The 13885-nt window shown below is 37.8% G+C and overlaps 3 protein-coding genes across 4 annotated transcripts; 2 read left to right on the forward strand and 1 right to left on the reverse strand.

The window, feature by feature from the left end:
- The first annotated feature begins 3716 nt into the window (after nucleotides 1-3716).
- Nucleotides 3717-7229, forward strand: LOC119986090 (putative GEM-like protein 8). Of its 2 annotated transcripts, XM_038830644.1 has the most exons (5): nucleotides 3717-4672; nucleotides 5503-6252; nucleotides 6336-6416; nucleotides 6574-6848; nucleotides 6936-7229. In XM_038830644.1, exons 2-5 carry the CDS (start codon nucleotides 6096-6098, stop codon nucleotides 7131-7133), a joined length of 711 nt encoding a protein of 236 aa, XP_038686572.1. In that variant the 5' UTR covers nucleotides 3717-4672; nucleotides 5503-6095; the 3' UTR covers nucleotides 7134-7229. The 2 variants fall into 2 exon arrangements, with proteins under 2 accessions (XP_038686572.1, XP_038686576.1); XM_038830648.1 differs by lacking the exon at nucleotides 3717-4672 and having other exon boundaries at nucleotides 4877-6252.
- A 1964-nt stretch (nucleotides 7230-9193) lies between these two features.
- Nucleotides 9194-10336, forward strand: LOC119995683 (GEM-like protein 7). The gene is made up of 4 exons (XM_038842187.1): nucleotides 9194-9447; nucleotides 9535-9615; nucleotides 9720-9994; nucleotides 10130-10336. The coding sequence occupies exons 1-4, from the start codon at nucleotides 9315-9317 to the stop codon at nucleotides 10325-10327; spliced, it is 687 nt and encodes a 228-aa protein (XP_038698115.1). The 5' UTR covers nucleotides 9194-9314; the 3' UTR covers nucleotides 10328-10336.
- Nucleotides 10337-11271: 935 nt separating this feature from the next.
- Nucleotides 11272-13434, reverse strand: LOC119986180 (F-box/LRR-repeat protein 2-like). Its single transcript, XM_038830741.1, has 2 exons — nucleotides 12892-13434; nucleotides 11272-12372 (listed from the first exon to the last, which is right to left on the reverse strand). The coding sequence occupies exons 1-2, from the start codon at nucleotides 13238-13240 to the stop codon at nucleotides 11480-11482; spliced, it is 1242 nt and encodes a 413-aa protein (XP_038686669.1). The 5' UTR covers nucleotides 13241-13434; the 3' UTR covers nucleotides 11272-11479.
- Between the last annotated feature and the right edge of the window lie 451 nt (nucleotides 13435-13885).

Raw genomic sequence — 13885 nt, forward strand, 5'->3', positions numbered from 1 at the left:
ATGGTGGGGCTAATGTGGATAAGGGAGAGATCACTCAACGCATCCCAGATTCCTCCTCCTTCCAAACTTCATAATATTGTATTTAAGCTTTAAGGTTTCGTAGCCTTCTTTTCTTGTGAATGTATTCTCCATTATGTTAATAAAATTGACTCAAATGGGCAATTTTCTACTTGCACTTGTGTAATGTGTTTGAATTTAATTCCGCAATTTATTGATAATTTTTAAATTAGATTGGGAGATAAATTAGAGCTGTGAATCGGTTGGTTATTTGACGTTGGAATATCAGGGCCGAAGTTTCGGTTTTCTTAGATATAGAAAGCCGATAACCAATAATATATCTGATAAATTATTATTAGTCGGTTTTAACTTGGGCCGGGTTCATTCAAAAGTGAACTTTTACTGGGCCCCGGCCTATTTCGAAGAGGCCCTAAGACTTTCTCTTAAAGTCTTAAACTCTATGACCCACCAGTTTGGGCAGGCATTGTCTAGGCCAGAACATTGGGCCTCTTTGCAAAACCCAAGTCCCTAAAACTAATAAACTATCACGAAACACTATGGGCCGATAATAAGGCCCACTAGAACATTTTGAGCCCAATATGATTGAATGGGATGCCCGTTTTGTTGATCCAACACCACTCGGGTTTCCATTTGGCCCATTCGCCCGTGACTCTGAATTCGTTATGGTCCATGTGGAGGTTTCATTCCATTTGGCGGCGTTGGGGATCGAATTTGTCCCAATTAGAAACAGAGGTTTTTGTCAAAAGCAGAATTCGCTGATGAAGAAGGGAGATTACGCACGCGATAGGGTTCAATTTCATGGTGCATTTCGTGGGGATCAGTGGCAGTGGAGGACATACTAGTGCACAAAAGTGATCGCAGTAACTCTTGTAGGCCTAGAACGACTTTAGGTTTTTTTCGAAGTCCTTGATTGGAGATGGTGGAGGTTGCAGGGATTAGGGATAGTTTGGTAGAGTGATGTCGAATTTGAGTGGTTTTGTACAATTTTAAAAGTACGGAGGAGGTTGCTCAGGCAAAATGAGAGCTTTTGGAGAAAGCAGAGCCCAGGGACATGTACTTTTTTGAATACTGATGATCCTCTTCTAACTTCTAATGAGCCTGGCTGTGCCTCATGGAGTTGAAAAGGTAATTTCAGATTTGGCTATTACTTATGCTGGTGTTATTTACTTTTTTTTGCATGCTCTCTGAAACAAGAACCTTTGAGTGCCTAATTTATGGAAATTTATTTTGACTTAGAGAAATAGCAAGCTAAATTTAGAATAATGGATGGAGACCTTTAGTCTGTGATCACTTTGGGTTTGTACCTTTGCATGTCATCCTGAATAGGATTTTGTTTGAAAACACAAGAAGTCTCATATGAGGTGAACAATCTCAACTAAGCCATATGGAAAGAAACTTCACGTGTATGTATAGGAAAATATCAGAAATTTTAAAGCATTTATGGATGGGCAAGCATTTTGCTATGTTTTTGGTCTTTGAGACTATAACATTATGAGTATCTTATAAGCAGTCAATGTCAAGAAATTTTGTTGCGAACTTTGTAAAGAGCCCTCTACTCGGTATGAAGATCGCTTTGTCAATGGTGTTAATCACATGTTGCCATAAACTTAGTTGAACTATTCTTTTTTTAGAAATCTATTGTCAAGTCATGCATATGAATTAAGGGTGTCCACACCGTGCTTGTATTTCGCAACCATTTTTCTGCATTACTCAGGGTATTTAGGATTTGTTGCTTCCTATCTTTTAAGCATTCACGCTGTCAGTTTAGTTCAGTTCATGCTATTACGGCATGCTTTGATACATTTAGTGAAGTACTACTCTTGTCACTGTAAAATTACGTTCTTATTAGGCATTTATATAATGCAGTGGATGGAGTAAGAAACTACATTCCTCATTCAGGTTCATGTTTGGAAACTATGAAAGTAGTCTCTTATCAGTGCTTATCATCTGCTATTGTCCTTGTACCATAGATTGCATGTTTAGTGTGATTTTATTTATATTTGTTTATGACACCCGGATGTAAGGTGCATATACATTTTTTGCATTAGTTGCAGATCAAGGAATTTTGCTTAGAGGAGGCAAAACTATGGTTTGATATAAGATTGTTTGGATTTATAACTTAGTTATCTGCATAAAATTCGAAGGATTCAAATTCACAATCGTGTGGCGCTCGTTCATAATCATTTATTAAATGTTTAATTTATGAACAGCGGCGCCCACAGTAAAATGTGTTTTACAGTGGTGCATGCGGTAAAATGTATACTCTACAGCGGCCCCTATTGCAAAACAGCGGCACCTGTGGTAAAATGTGTACTTTACAGCGGTCCCTATTGCAAAACAGCGGCGCCTGATGATTGTTTTAAGAAAGACGTATTTTTTTCCCCTATAAATAGAGATGAGATATTGTGGTTGGAGTTGTACCAAATCTGCCTGATATGTTCTGATTGAAAGAAAGAGAATTAGTAGCATTAGTTTTCAGAAGAGAGAAAATAAGATTTTGTATCATATGGAAGAGAGTCGAGATATTCTTAGGTTCTCAAACAAGAAGAGAATAAGGTTGGCGTTTGTATTAGGAAAAAGGAATTGATGTCACAATTAGTTCAACAATTTACCAAAAGTAAGTTTTTCTACCTCACTCTCCCTCTCCCTCTCCCTCTCCCTCTCCCATCTCCTTCCCTTTTCCCTCTCCCACTCCATCTCCCTTTCTTTCAGATGCATAGATATATACATATAGTGCTACTAACTTTAATAATATCTTCTTTTCTTAGCTCAGAAAATTGCTTATTGTTAGTCAAACTCATTTGGTTACATTCGAACAAATGAGATCTAAGTTTTTCTAAAAAAATAAGTTGGAGAGTGGATGATTGTAGATATTTTGATGAAGAAAACAACTTTTTGAGTTTTGATTGACATTTTCTGTTTTTTTTTTCCCTTGTAAAAAGAAAACAGAAAAAACTGAAGCCATTCAAGCAAATGGTGTTTTGTTACCCTAATATTTTAGGTGATACTTGCTTCTATTGAATTTTTTACATGGTTTTGAATTAAAAATATCTATAGGTGTAAATGGGGTCTCATTAGTCAGTATGAAGATTTATGTGATATGGTGTATCAGATAAAAAAGTTGTGGCAAATGATGCTGAGGTGGATAATTAATTGATTGCTGATATTTTTCTCTTTGAATTTGTATTGGATTTTCATAATTATTTCTAATTGTCATGTTTGGTTTGTCCATGAAGCTCAAAGCTGACCTGTGAACTTTCCACTCTACATGGAGAGGAAGCAGTAATGAAGAAAGAGTTGCTGCTGAAGCGGCAAAGTGGGGAGAAGAACAACAAGAACTGGAAACCCTACTTTTTGTAAGTCTAAACCTGCAGGATCTAAATGATCTCACTGCACTTGGGTGCCTCAGAAAGACTAGCCAAGAGTGGGCAAATGGGTTCAAGTCAGCGCAACTTGATAGGTTTTAAACTTGGAACTTTGCAATCTATTGTAATCAATCTAGGGCTTTGTAGCCTTCTTTATCTTGTATAAATGTATTCTCTAATGTATTTAATAAAATTGGAAAATTTTGCTACATGGACTTGACTTTTGTAACTACCTTAAAAATAGACCCTTAAAAAAAATAAGAAAAAAAAAATTAATGCAGAATTTTGCATTTATGACAGATGAGACAAAAGTTTACCAATCATTATGGCTTGGTTGGGCCCTAACTTGAGCTTGTTTATTCCCAAATTTGTAGCACCATGTATGGTCATCAAGCTATGTCTGGACTTGGGCTTGGTTCATCCAAAAACTTGTCACATACTCACATTAACATTATAATGAGCAAATAATGTATGGGCCCAATGGCAAAACCCATGGCCCTGTCATAAGGCCCATCAAAAGATTGAAAGTAGAGATGTAAATGGGCCGGACCTATTTCTAAACTAGTTTTGACATTTCATACTTAAATAAATCTGGTGATTATGGTAGTAGTAGGAATGCAGGATGAGCAAGAGCAACTGCAACTCTAAGTGAACAGATCTGGGCCGGGTAACTGAAAAGGTTGGGATGCTGGCAATTTGGCCCATTGGCCCATGATCATCTCTACCAGACCACCCGGAGTGTCAGACTAATCATATCTGGGCCGCCTTTACATAACTTTTCGATGGAGGACTTGTACGGACAATGAAACCCCAGTGATTCGTCGCGATCACGAGTGAGAGATCCGATGCCCATGATTTCTCAACCCGAAAATTATCCCGTAGAGGTTGTATTGGCTTTATTGGGAGTCCAATTGGCACCAGTTGGAACTAGGGTTTTGTGAAAAACAGCAGTGGTGATACTGCAAATTCACTGATAAAGATTTGGAATCGCGTGAGGGATGGATTTCGTAGGGCTTGTGGTGCTCACTGTATTTGAAGGATCTTACTAGCCCAATATGTGGGGAGTACTTTGTTGCCGCCCGAATCCAATCAACAACTTTATCTCTGAAAAAATTCAAGGACTTGTGTGCTTGATGGAGGTGGAAGATGGAGCTATGTGGCTTTTGGATGTGGTGATTCTCTTTTCCTCGAACCCTCAAAGTGCTTGTAGGGTTCATTGTTCGTCAGCATGAGTTGTCAGAGACTCACATTTCTTTAAAATTAAAGCAAATGGCAATATGAACAAAGAGGTAAAGCTATATGCACGTCATACTTCTGCCCATTCATTCACACCTCAGCATGATAAAAAGAAAAAAAAATATATTTTTAGCATCCTCATAGGTTGTGAAATTCTGACCTGTAAGAAGCTCTGTGTGCTTTGACCTAGGAAATCATTATTTACCATGTTGCATTGCCTTTTCTTTTCATCTATTTGTGAATTTGAAGCGATCATACCAGCACCAATGCACTAAATCTTCGAAAAAATGATTAGATTATGTTATCTTTCAACTAGGTTTAGCAAGTAATTCGTGGTTTAATTTGCCGTGGATGTGTGTCATAAGAGAGATCTGACATGATTGATTAGTATGGAATAAGTCTATAAATATGGCTCGTCCCTTGAGATGGGACGGATGTGAGTCTCGTGGCAAGTTCAAGTTGTGTGACAAGTCAAATATGCAGTTGAAGGTTGATATGTGATTGGCTAGAATTAAGGTCGAGACCAGAACAAATGATGAGGGCGAGGCGGGAGAAACATGTAAAGTAATCGAAGTGACGGGAGTCGGCTGTCTTAGGCAGAAGGCCCATGCCCTTGATTCAAAAGGGTGGGAACTAAACATGTACACAAATATTGGGCCATGGGCCAATTAGTCAAAAGAGAATTATTCTGAACTTGGTCATACCTGATAAAGTGGGCGAGGATCATTTTTGGCCACTACAACAAGGAATGCGCTAAATCTTATGGAAAAATGATTAGATTATGTTATCTTTCAATTAGCTTTAGCGCGTAATTCGTGGTTTGATGCTATGCATTTTTTTTTTAAAAATGTATATCCTTGACTTTTTCCATTTCTTATGCTAGTCTCAAAAGAGTGCAGGCATCAGAAAGCTACATTGCCAGCTCAAAAAGCTTCAATGCCACATCCTTACAGTGTCAGCATGAGAAGAAAAAAAGGTCGCTATGCTGCATTAGGATTGTATGATTGTCAAGCTGTCTCTACTGATCAGGGTATATTTTTTCTCCATTCAGCCATTAAAGAACTTCAAATTATTATCCAAAGTTTGCCTCATTGCCTGCTCTTTTAGATCTTCAGCATCAGTTCTCAGGAACAACAGTATAACTACCAGAATCCACTTTTTCTCTAATATTTTAAGAGAATTTTTGATGAAAGAAGACTTGATCTTCTCTGCAGTATCTTTTTTCCTTGCCTTATCCTTTCTCTAAAAAAATACATTTTTATGAGTCATATCTTTACTACTTTTTTCCTTGTGATGAGCAATAGATGACTCATGCAACAGAAAGCTAAGATTCACCTATTTTGTTCATCCCTTTAAATACCTCTACCTGAATCCAAACTTCCATATCATTCACTGCGATCGCCTCTTCCTTCAGTCAAGAAGACTTTATAGCAGTTGTTTAGAGATACAATTGAAAGTCAAGTGAGCGATCGAAAAATGAAGAATTCAGTCCAAGAACAAGTCCTTGGAATTCCAATCACCTCTGGTTCATATCAAGTTGTTATGTCACCCAGAGGCAGAGGCTACTTAACTGGATCTGATGGCCAGTACAGCCTTTCATTTCCATTGAATGGATCTTCTGCTTGCAAGAAAAGTAAGTATAACTCGTTTTGGCAGTGCTTGTATCTGCATATCGAAAATGAAGGTTCACTAATGTCATAGTTCTGTTCTTTGCAGGAAAAGTAAATTCTGTGCTAAGAAATATGAACAAGCTAGGGAAGAAAGCAGACACTTTTGCAGCCGGAATCCGAGAGCACGGTGAGTACTTTTTGGCATTGTTAAAACTGAGAATCATCTAATGAGATCAATTCATATTTTCATAGTGAATGAAATTTCATAATTCAATGAAATCATGTATTATATGAATCAGCAAATGAAGGAATATAAGCTAATGTTGGATTTTGTAAAACTGTAGTGAGACTGGGACAAAAGATTACCGAAACGGTGAAAGGGAAGTTGAGTTTGGGGGCTAAAATTCTTCAACTAGGAGGCATGGGAAGGATCTTCAGACGGTTATTTAACGTCGGAGAAGGAGAGAAGTTGTTGAAGGCTTCCCAATGCTATTTGTCAACAACAGCAGGTCCTATTGCAGGCCTCCTTTTTATTTCCACAGAAAAGATTGCCTTTTGCAGTGAGAGATCAATGGAATTCTCTTCTCCAAATGGAGAATCTGTTCGAGTCCATTACAAGGTAACTCAAAAGATAGTACTTTCTCTCTATTTCTCTCAATCTTGTCTTTCTTTATCGGTTTGCTCACCGGTATTCATAATTTTGCAGGTCTTGATTCCAATTCTAAAGATCAAGGGAATTAACCAGAGCGAGAACATGAAGAATCCATCACAAAAGTACATAGATATAGTTACTGTAGATAATTTTGACTTCTGGTTTATGGGTTTCTTGAACTATAAGAAAACCTTCAAGTATCTTCAACTGGCAGTTTTCAGAACCCTAGATGATGTACGAGTCACTTGCTAGTGACTTTAGAATTGTCATTTTACAAATTTCTTGCTTCTGCCATAATTGTACATGAGAAAGAAAGATGTTCCAAGTGTATAAAATTTTGTTAATCAAGTTATGTGCTTAACTTTTCTGCTCTCAACTATTGCACATTTGTCTGTACTGGTCTAGATAAACATTACTGATCAAACTCGCTGTCCGTTCATCGATCTTTTAACGCCTTCAAATCTAAACTGACCATGAACAGAAAATTAAGTGAAAATTGCAGAGAGTTCTTTGGAAAACAATAGATAATAATGTAAAACTGACGAAAGCTATATTGCACTTGACAGAAGATACATTTGCATCTCCTTGACTAATAGTTTCTGGTTTGGCTGCAGTTGGCAGTTTGCTCCTACAATGACATGATTCTATTGAATCCGTTTTGTTAGAGAGGAGAGATAAGTTTAACTGGCGAAGTAGAGAGCGGATGCAAAAATCAATGTTATTCAACCTTAAAGAGTAAATTGTACCAAAAAATACCAGCTCAACCCTAACCAACTCATCTTTCATCAAATTTTCACTGAATTCAGCCTCAGCAGCATTGCTGCAGCCACCTTAGATGCTTCTATGAACTTGTCAGATCGTTTTATTCGACATATTCATACCTAAACACCAGATTGACATGTGAGAAATGGGATAATGTCACCATGGAACCTTTAGGATGAAGAGAGAAGGTTGAATAGAAGGGCAAAGAGCATTGCAAGGACATTCTGCAACTTGTTGCTAAACTGTTCATTGACTGGTTTCCTTCATGATCCTTCTATTCTTGGTAGAAGATTTTTTAGTCTTGCAAATAAATTTCTTAAAGAAAATGTAAAGGTAAAGATAAGAACATGAGAATTTCAAACTCAATACCCATTTTTTTTCCTTGGAAAAGATCAAATACACAGTTTGCCTCTCAATTAACAACTTTTCAACACCTTTAAAAGATCAAAAGACTTGGACAACTGGTAAAATGGAGCTGATGTGGCTTTGATGTGGCAATGCACTTTACCACAAACCTCATGGAGTAAGCAAACTTCATGATCATCGTCAGCATGTGTTGTCAGGGACACAGGCCGGCCGTTAAGATCCTAATGAATCTACTCAGGTTTCTTTTCTGTTAAGGCAAATGGTAGCATCAGCAAAGGGAGGTAAAGCAATTTGCATGTGCTGCTGTTTGCCAATCCAGTCACACCTCAGCATAATAAATAAAATAGAATGTTTCAAAAAGGATTGTAATCCACATAAGCATGCAAGCAACACCTCAGTTGGTCATATCTTTGGGCTAGGGCGGTTGCATTGCCACTAAGCTCGGAAGTTTGAACCACCTGCGAGTATTTTCTTGGGATTTCGACCTACTTCTGGGGGAGGGGTTAGGAGACCCATTTTCACCCGCATGGACTTCGACCCAGTCTTACTTGTCCCAGAATGGTGCGGACGATTTTGGCGGCTAGAGATTTACGTCCACTCAACTGTCCAAAACCCATATGTTGGACTGGGTGGTTCCTCGATTACCAAAAAAATGTGGGATTGTATCAACATCACTAAAAACTGTTGAGATCGTTATATTATGATATCTTGCAACTTATGGTTGATGCAATGCATTTGTCATTGCAGACCTTTGACTCTTTCCTTTTCATATGCTAGTCTCAAAAAATGAAGGCTGCTGCCCATAAGAAGGATATATTTCCAGCTCAAAAGGCATCAATGCCATATCCCCACAGAGTCATTACAAGAACAAATGGTCCGTCACCATGCTGGTTAGGATCGGATTATCGAAAAGCCACCTCAACTAATCAATATACTCTTTTCTTCATTTCAGACATTAAAAGACTGGTAATAGGAACATAGTATCAATACCAGAATCCAATTTTCCTCTAATGTTTCAAGAGATTCTACAAAAAGAAGACTTGGTCTTTTCTACAATTTCTCTTTACTTATCCTATCCTTTCTTTTTGAAGAATAAAACATCTTTATGAGTCTTCTCTCCATTCCTTTTTCCTTGTGAAAAAAAAGCTAAAAGATTCACCTACTGCATTTCATCCCTTTAAATACCTCTGCAGAATCCAAGTTTCATAACAATCACAGCAATCATCTATTCCTTCAGTCAAGAAAATTCTTGAGCAATTGTTCTAAGAGACACAAGTGAAGTCCTCCACCCATTAATTATCAGAAATGAAGAATTCAATTCAGGAAGAAATTATCAGAATTCCAGTCATCTCAGCAACAACATACCAGGTTGTTAAGTCACCCAAATTATGCAGTGGCTACTTGCCTGGACCTGATGGTTCTTCTACACTCAAGCAAAGTAACTCTCTCTCTCTCCGACACATCCTCTAATGGCGTCGCTATGTTGTCAATGTCAGCGTTTGCTAATGATATAGTTCTCTTGCAGGAAAAATACATTATCTGCTTAGAAGTGTGAACAAACTAGGGAAGAAAGCAGACAGTTTGGCTGCTGGAGTCCGAGAGCACAGTAAGATAAGAAATTGTTTCAGATACATATAGTTGCATGTGATACATCTTGAGATCAGAAAATGAAGGACTTTGAGCTAATTTCAGATGCTTTTGAAACAGCAGTGAGACTGACACCAAAGATCATAGAAACATTGAAAGGAAAGTTGAGTTGGGGGGCTAAAACTCTTCAAGTAGGAGGCATGGAGAAGATTTTTGGAAAGTTATTTAATGTCAAAGATGGTGAGAAACTGTTGAAGGCTTCCCAATGCTATTTATCAACAACAGCAGGTCCTATTGCAGGCATCCTCTTTATCTCCACAGACAAGATTGCTTTTTCTAGTGAGAGATTGATCAAATTCTCTACTCCGAACGGAGAATCTACCAGACTCCATTACAAGGTAACCAAAACATTGCATTTCTCTCATCTCTCTTCTCTTTCTTTATCTCTTTCTCTGTCTCACTCGCTCGATCGATCAATCAACTGCTTCTTCACTCACTGACATTGTAAAAAACTGTTTATTCTGTTATTGTAGGTCCTGATTCCAGTTTCAAAGATCAAGGGAATCGACCAGGGTGAGAATATGAAGAATCCATCACAAAAATACATAGAAGGAGTTACTGTCGATGAGTTTGATTTCTGGTTTATGGGTTTCTTTAACTACAAGAAAACATTCAAGCATCTTCAGCATGCAATCCCAAAAACCCTAGATGACTTACAAGTCACTTGCTAGTGACTTAGAATTGGCCGTTTCTTTTCCTAATTTGTACATAAGAGAAAAAGATGATCGAGTGTATTCAATTTTTTGTTAATCAAAACATTTTTCTACACTCAACCATTGCACATTTTTTAGTTACAGGAATCCCATGTAGTGGTCTTAGTAGAAGTGAACAATGCAGCTCAAAACTGATCGTTGATGGAAATGAATTTTCAGAGCCAGACATCCACTATTTGGGGTTGTTAAATATCCCACATCGGTTTGGTTTGTATTAATGAAGGACAAAATTGTACCAATACAAGACCTCAAATAGATTGGATTCGGCCAAATTATAACAAGTCGTCTTGAGAATCTCTTGGATACCAATTATTATTCAATAGATGATATTCTCTTGGATCCGGTATTTCTAACTCAGTAACTGAGATTATTCAGATACCAACCATTGGGATCTATATTATTTTTGTTGTCAAAAACTTAATTGATTGTGGCACACCAAATCTATCCTCACACCGTCGAATAATTTTTATCAATTACTTCATTTGGTAGACGATAGTTTGCAAATGGCTAGCAATATATATATGACAAACTCTCAACATCAGGACCCACACATTTCTTGCCTGAGAAGGTCAACTTAGAACCACCAAATTGAAAGTACATCATAGTAGGTGTCAATGGAATACTAAGAAAGCTTCAATAGGGAAATAAAGACAAGGGAGTTCAAACATATCATATGCCAAACATTAGTATGACGAGAACACAGATTCATGGAGATCTGAAAGCAAAATACAATCATCAGCGCAATGAATACGGAAATTTGAAAGAAGAGGGGAGGGGGGCCGTACAAATCAGGTACCAAACAACATTACTAGGATAAGAGGAGCATCCAGATACATGGAGATATAAACACAAATACTAACCATTTCATAAGTTTTTAAATAAAACAAATGAATGACAGGAAATGTAATAAGATTGTAGATGCATGATATATATAGAATTAAATATAACAAGCCAAATATTTACTCAATCAAAGGTAAAGAGGATTCAGGATAAAATATACATTGAAAAGGAAGAAACTGCAGTTGGAAGACCATTGAGAATCCTTATAAAGCTTATGAGGGCACTGATTGCCCAAAAGGTTTCGGATATGGAACTCCCAAATCTTGGATCTCAAACAATAACATCTGGCTCGGATAAACTTCCGGTGAATTTCACTTTGCAACAGTTAGGAAACTGTAATCCAGCCTCATCAAAGCCTGCCTTTGTTATATGTGGACAGGACCTCACGTCAAGGTACTCCAGGGAATTGCATTTTCCCAAGAGCGTGCTGATTCCAGTAATTGTAATCTTTGGGCAGTTGCTGACCTTCAAAAGCCTTAAACTTAACTTGGTTTCACAATTGTCTAAACCCTGGAAAGCAGCATCTGTTACCTCTTCACAGGAACCAATATCAAGAGCCTCCAGCTTGTTGCACTGAGTGAGAATGCAGCTCAAGGAAGCATTAGAAATATTTACACACCAATCCATCCGCAAGATCTTCAAACTATTTTTACAGGCAGCTGCTAAAGATTTGATAGAATCATCAGAGATGTCCCGGCAGCCACCAATTATTAGCGTTTCAAGATTTATACAGAATCTAGCTAAGGATAATATAGATTCGTCTCCAACTTTGTAACAGTCCAACAGCTTCAATGTTCTGAGAAAAGATGAACATGCCTCGGAAACAGTAGAAATCCCAATATTGCCAACTTTGCCGCATTTATTAATGTCTAGAAACGTTATCCGTCGACACCCACTTACCAGGCAGGTGAGACCATCATCTGTTAAATTAGAGCATCCCTGCAGGCCCAACTCTTCAAGGTTAGGACAGTTCTTAGAAAGAGCTAATAACATTCCATCAGTAACAAGTTTGCAACCACCAAGATGCATGCTTCGCAGGTCATGACAGCCTTTAGCAACAGCCGAAAAACCTCTGTCAGTCAGCTTTCTACAATTGGTTACATCCAACGATTGCAAACAAGAAAGACCATCCCCAATTGATGCCATTCCTCTGTCAGTTATAGCTGCCATACAAAAATGAAAAAGGAACTCAGCAAACTGAGAATTTTCTAATCTTCAATTCGATAGAAATAAGCCTATAAGTAAGCAGCATACACAATCAAACGGGAAGCAAATCCAGTGACCTTAACAAACGAGAAAGCAAAAATAGGTAGTTAGAATAATCTCATCCGAGAATATTATTCAAAATCAAATCGGATCATTCAATGCTGATCACAATTACATGCTTCGTTAACAGTGAAAATTCATAATTCACGACAGACCATAACTTTTGGTGAAAAAAATTCAAGTCAGCGTTCCAATTCTGCAACACCAGTCCCCCAAAACTAAAACGTTCGAGGAAAGCCATAAGCCAATGCTAAACTCGTAAAACAACAAAAAATAATCACACAGAACTATTTTCCTTATCTTCCTAAACCAAAAGAAGATGCCTTTTTTAATCAAACAAACAAAAGCAGAGTCCCATAACCGAAGACCATCAAATTCCTATCCAAAAAATAGAAGGGAAAGCAAAAAAGAATTACCTCGACAATCCTGCAACTTGAGGACTCTCAAGCACTTGAAGCTATTGGCAACAACAGCAAGATCAGAGTCGGTAACACCGGGATAGAAGGACCTGGCCGATGAATTGGAATAATCCAATTCGACAACCTGCGAGAATCTGGCCGCCATTCTGTGGAGCATGTGAGGCCCAGCGCGGAGGGCAAGTTTCTTCTGCTCGGTGCTCTGTAGGTGAAGCCATCTCTTACAGACCAGCGCAAAAACCCCACCGTCCCTCTTATCTAGCTTTGAAAGGATCCATCTAAGCTCATCGTCCGTTAACGTCTCGTTTATCGAGACTGACATTGGAGGAGTGGAGGAATTATCAACCATTGATTGATTGATTGAAGGATTGATTAGGGATTGCGATTAGAGTCAACGAAAAACCCTAATCCAAATCTCTGTCCCTTCGCAAGGCGGATTGCTATGTGAGAGCGAGCGAGCCTCAGTAGTTGTTCGCAGACGAGTACTATTTATAAAGGTCGAAGGACGTTGATGAGAATAGGGAAAGACAGTAACGTTTTCTTATCATAATAATCTTATATATGAAAGACTAACGTTTACTTTTCCTTCCTATTTAGTATTCTATTCTCGTTAGATTTCTTAGTTAGAATTTTATTTGATCTCAGTAGTGCATGACTATAAATAGCGGGTTAGTATATTATTTTGGATATCAATCAAATTAAACAAAAAAACGAGATTTATTCTCAAAACCGAGAGTTTTCTCTCAATCCATCATTATCCTTAATTTTGCTAAGATCAAGATATTTATGAGACATTCTGTCTTCGTGAAATTATGTATCGACATGTATCTCTGTTTGTTGTTGAGTTACATTTATCTTTTTAAAATTAAATTAAATTACATATCGATGGTCTCTCCGTTTGTTCCTGACTCCTGAGTTACATTCACGTGCCTTTTCAATTATGTAAAGGACAAATTGATGGAATATATATTTATATAAATGGAAAATCCATGAA

This window comes from Tripterygium wilfordii, chromosome 3 (genome assembly GCF_013401445.1).
Source record: "Tripterygium wilfordii isolate XIE 37 chromosome 3, ASM1340144v1, whole genome shotgun sequence".
NCBI lineage: Eukaryota > Viridiplantae > Streptophyta > Magnoliopsida > Celastrales > Celastraceae > Tripterygium > Tripterygium wilfordii.

Coding starts and splice junctions, on each gene's coding strand:
- LOC119995683 (XM_038842187.1), top strand. CDS start 9,315: ATGAAGAATTCAATTCAGGAAGAAATTATCAGAATTCCAGTCATCTCA. Junction 9,448..9,534: donor TTCTTCTACACTCAAGCAAA/GTAACTCTCTCT, acceptor GTTCTCTTGCAG/GAAAAATACATTATCTGCTT. Junction 9,616..9,719: donor TGCTGGAGTCCGAGAGCACA/GTAAGATAAGAA, acceptor TTGAAACAGCAG/TGAGACTGACACCAAAGATC.
- LOC119986090 (XM_038830644.1), top strand. CDS start 6,096: ATGAAGAATTCAGTCCAAGAACAAGTCCTTGGAATTCCAATCACCTCT. Junction 6,253..6,335: donor ATCTTCTGCTTGCAAGAAAA/GTAAGTATAACT, acceptor TGTTCTTTGCAG/GAAAAGTAAATTCTGTGCTA. Junction 6,849..6,935: donor CTGTTCGAGTCCATTACAAG/GTAACTCAAAAG, acceptor ATAATTTTGCAG/GTCTTGATTCCAATTCTAAA.
- LOC119986180 (XM_038830741.1), bottom strand. CDS start 13,240: ATGGTTGATAATTCCTCCACTCCTCCAATGTCAGTCTCGATAAACGAG. Junction 12,373..12,891: donor CAAGTTGCAGGATTGTCGAG/GTAATTCTTTTT, acceptor TTTGTATGGCAG/CTATAACTGACAGAGGAATG.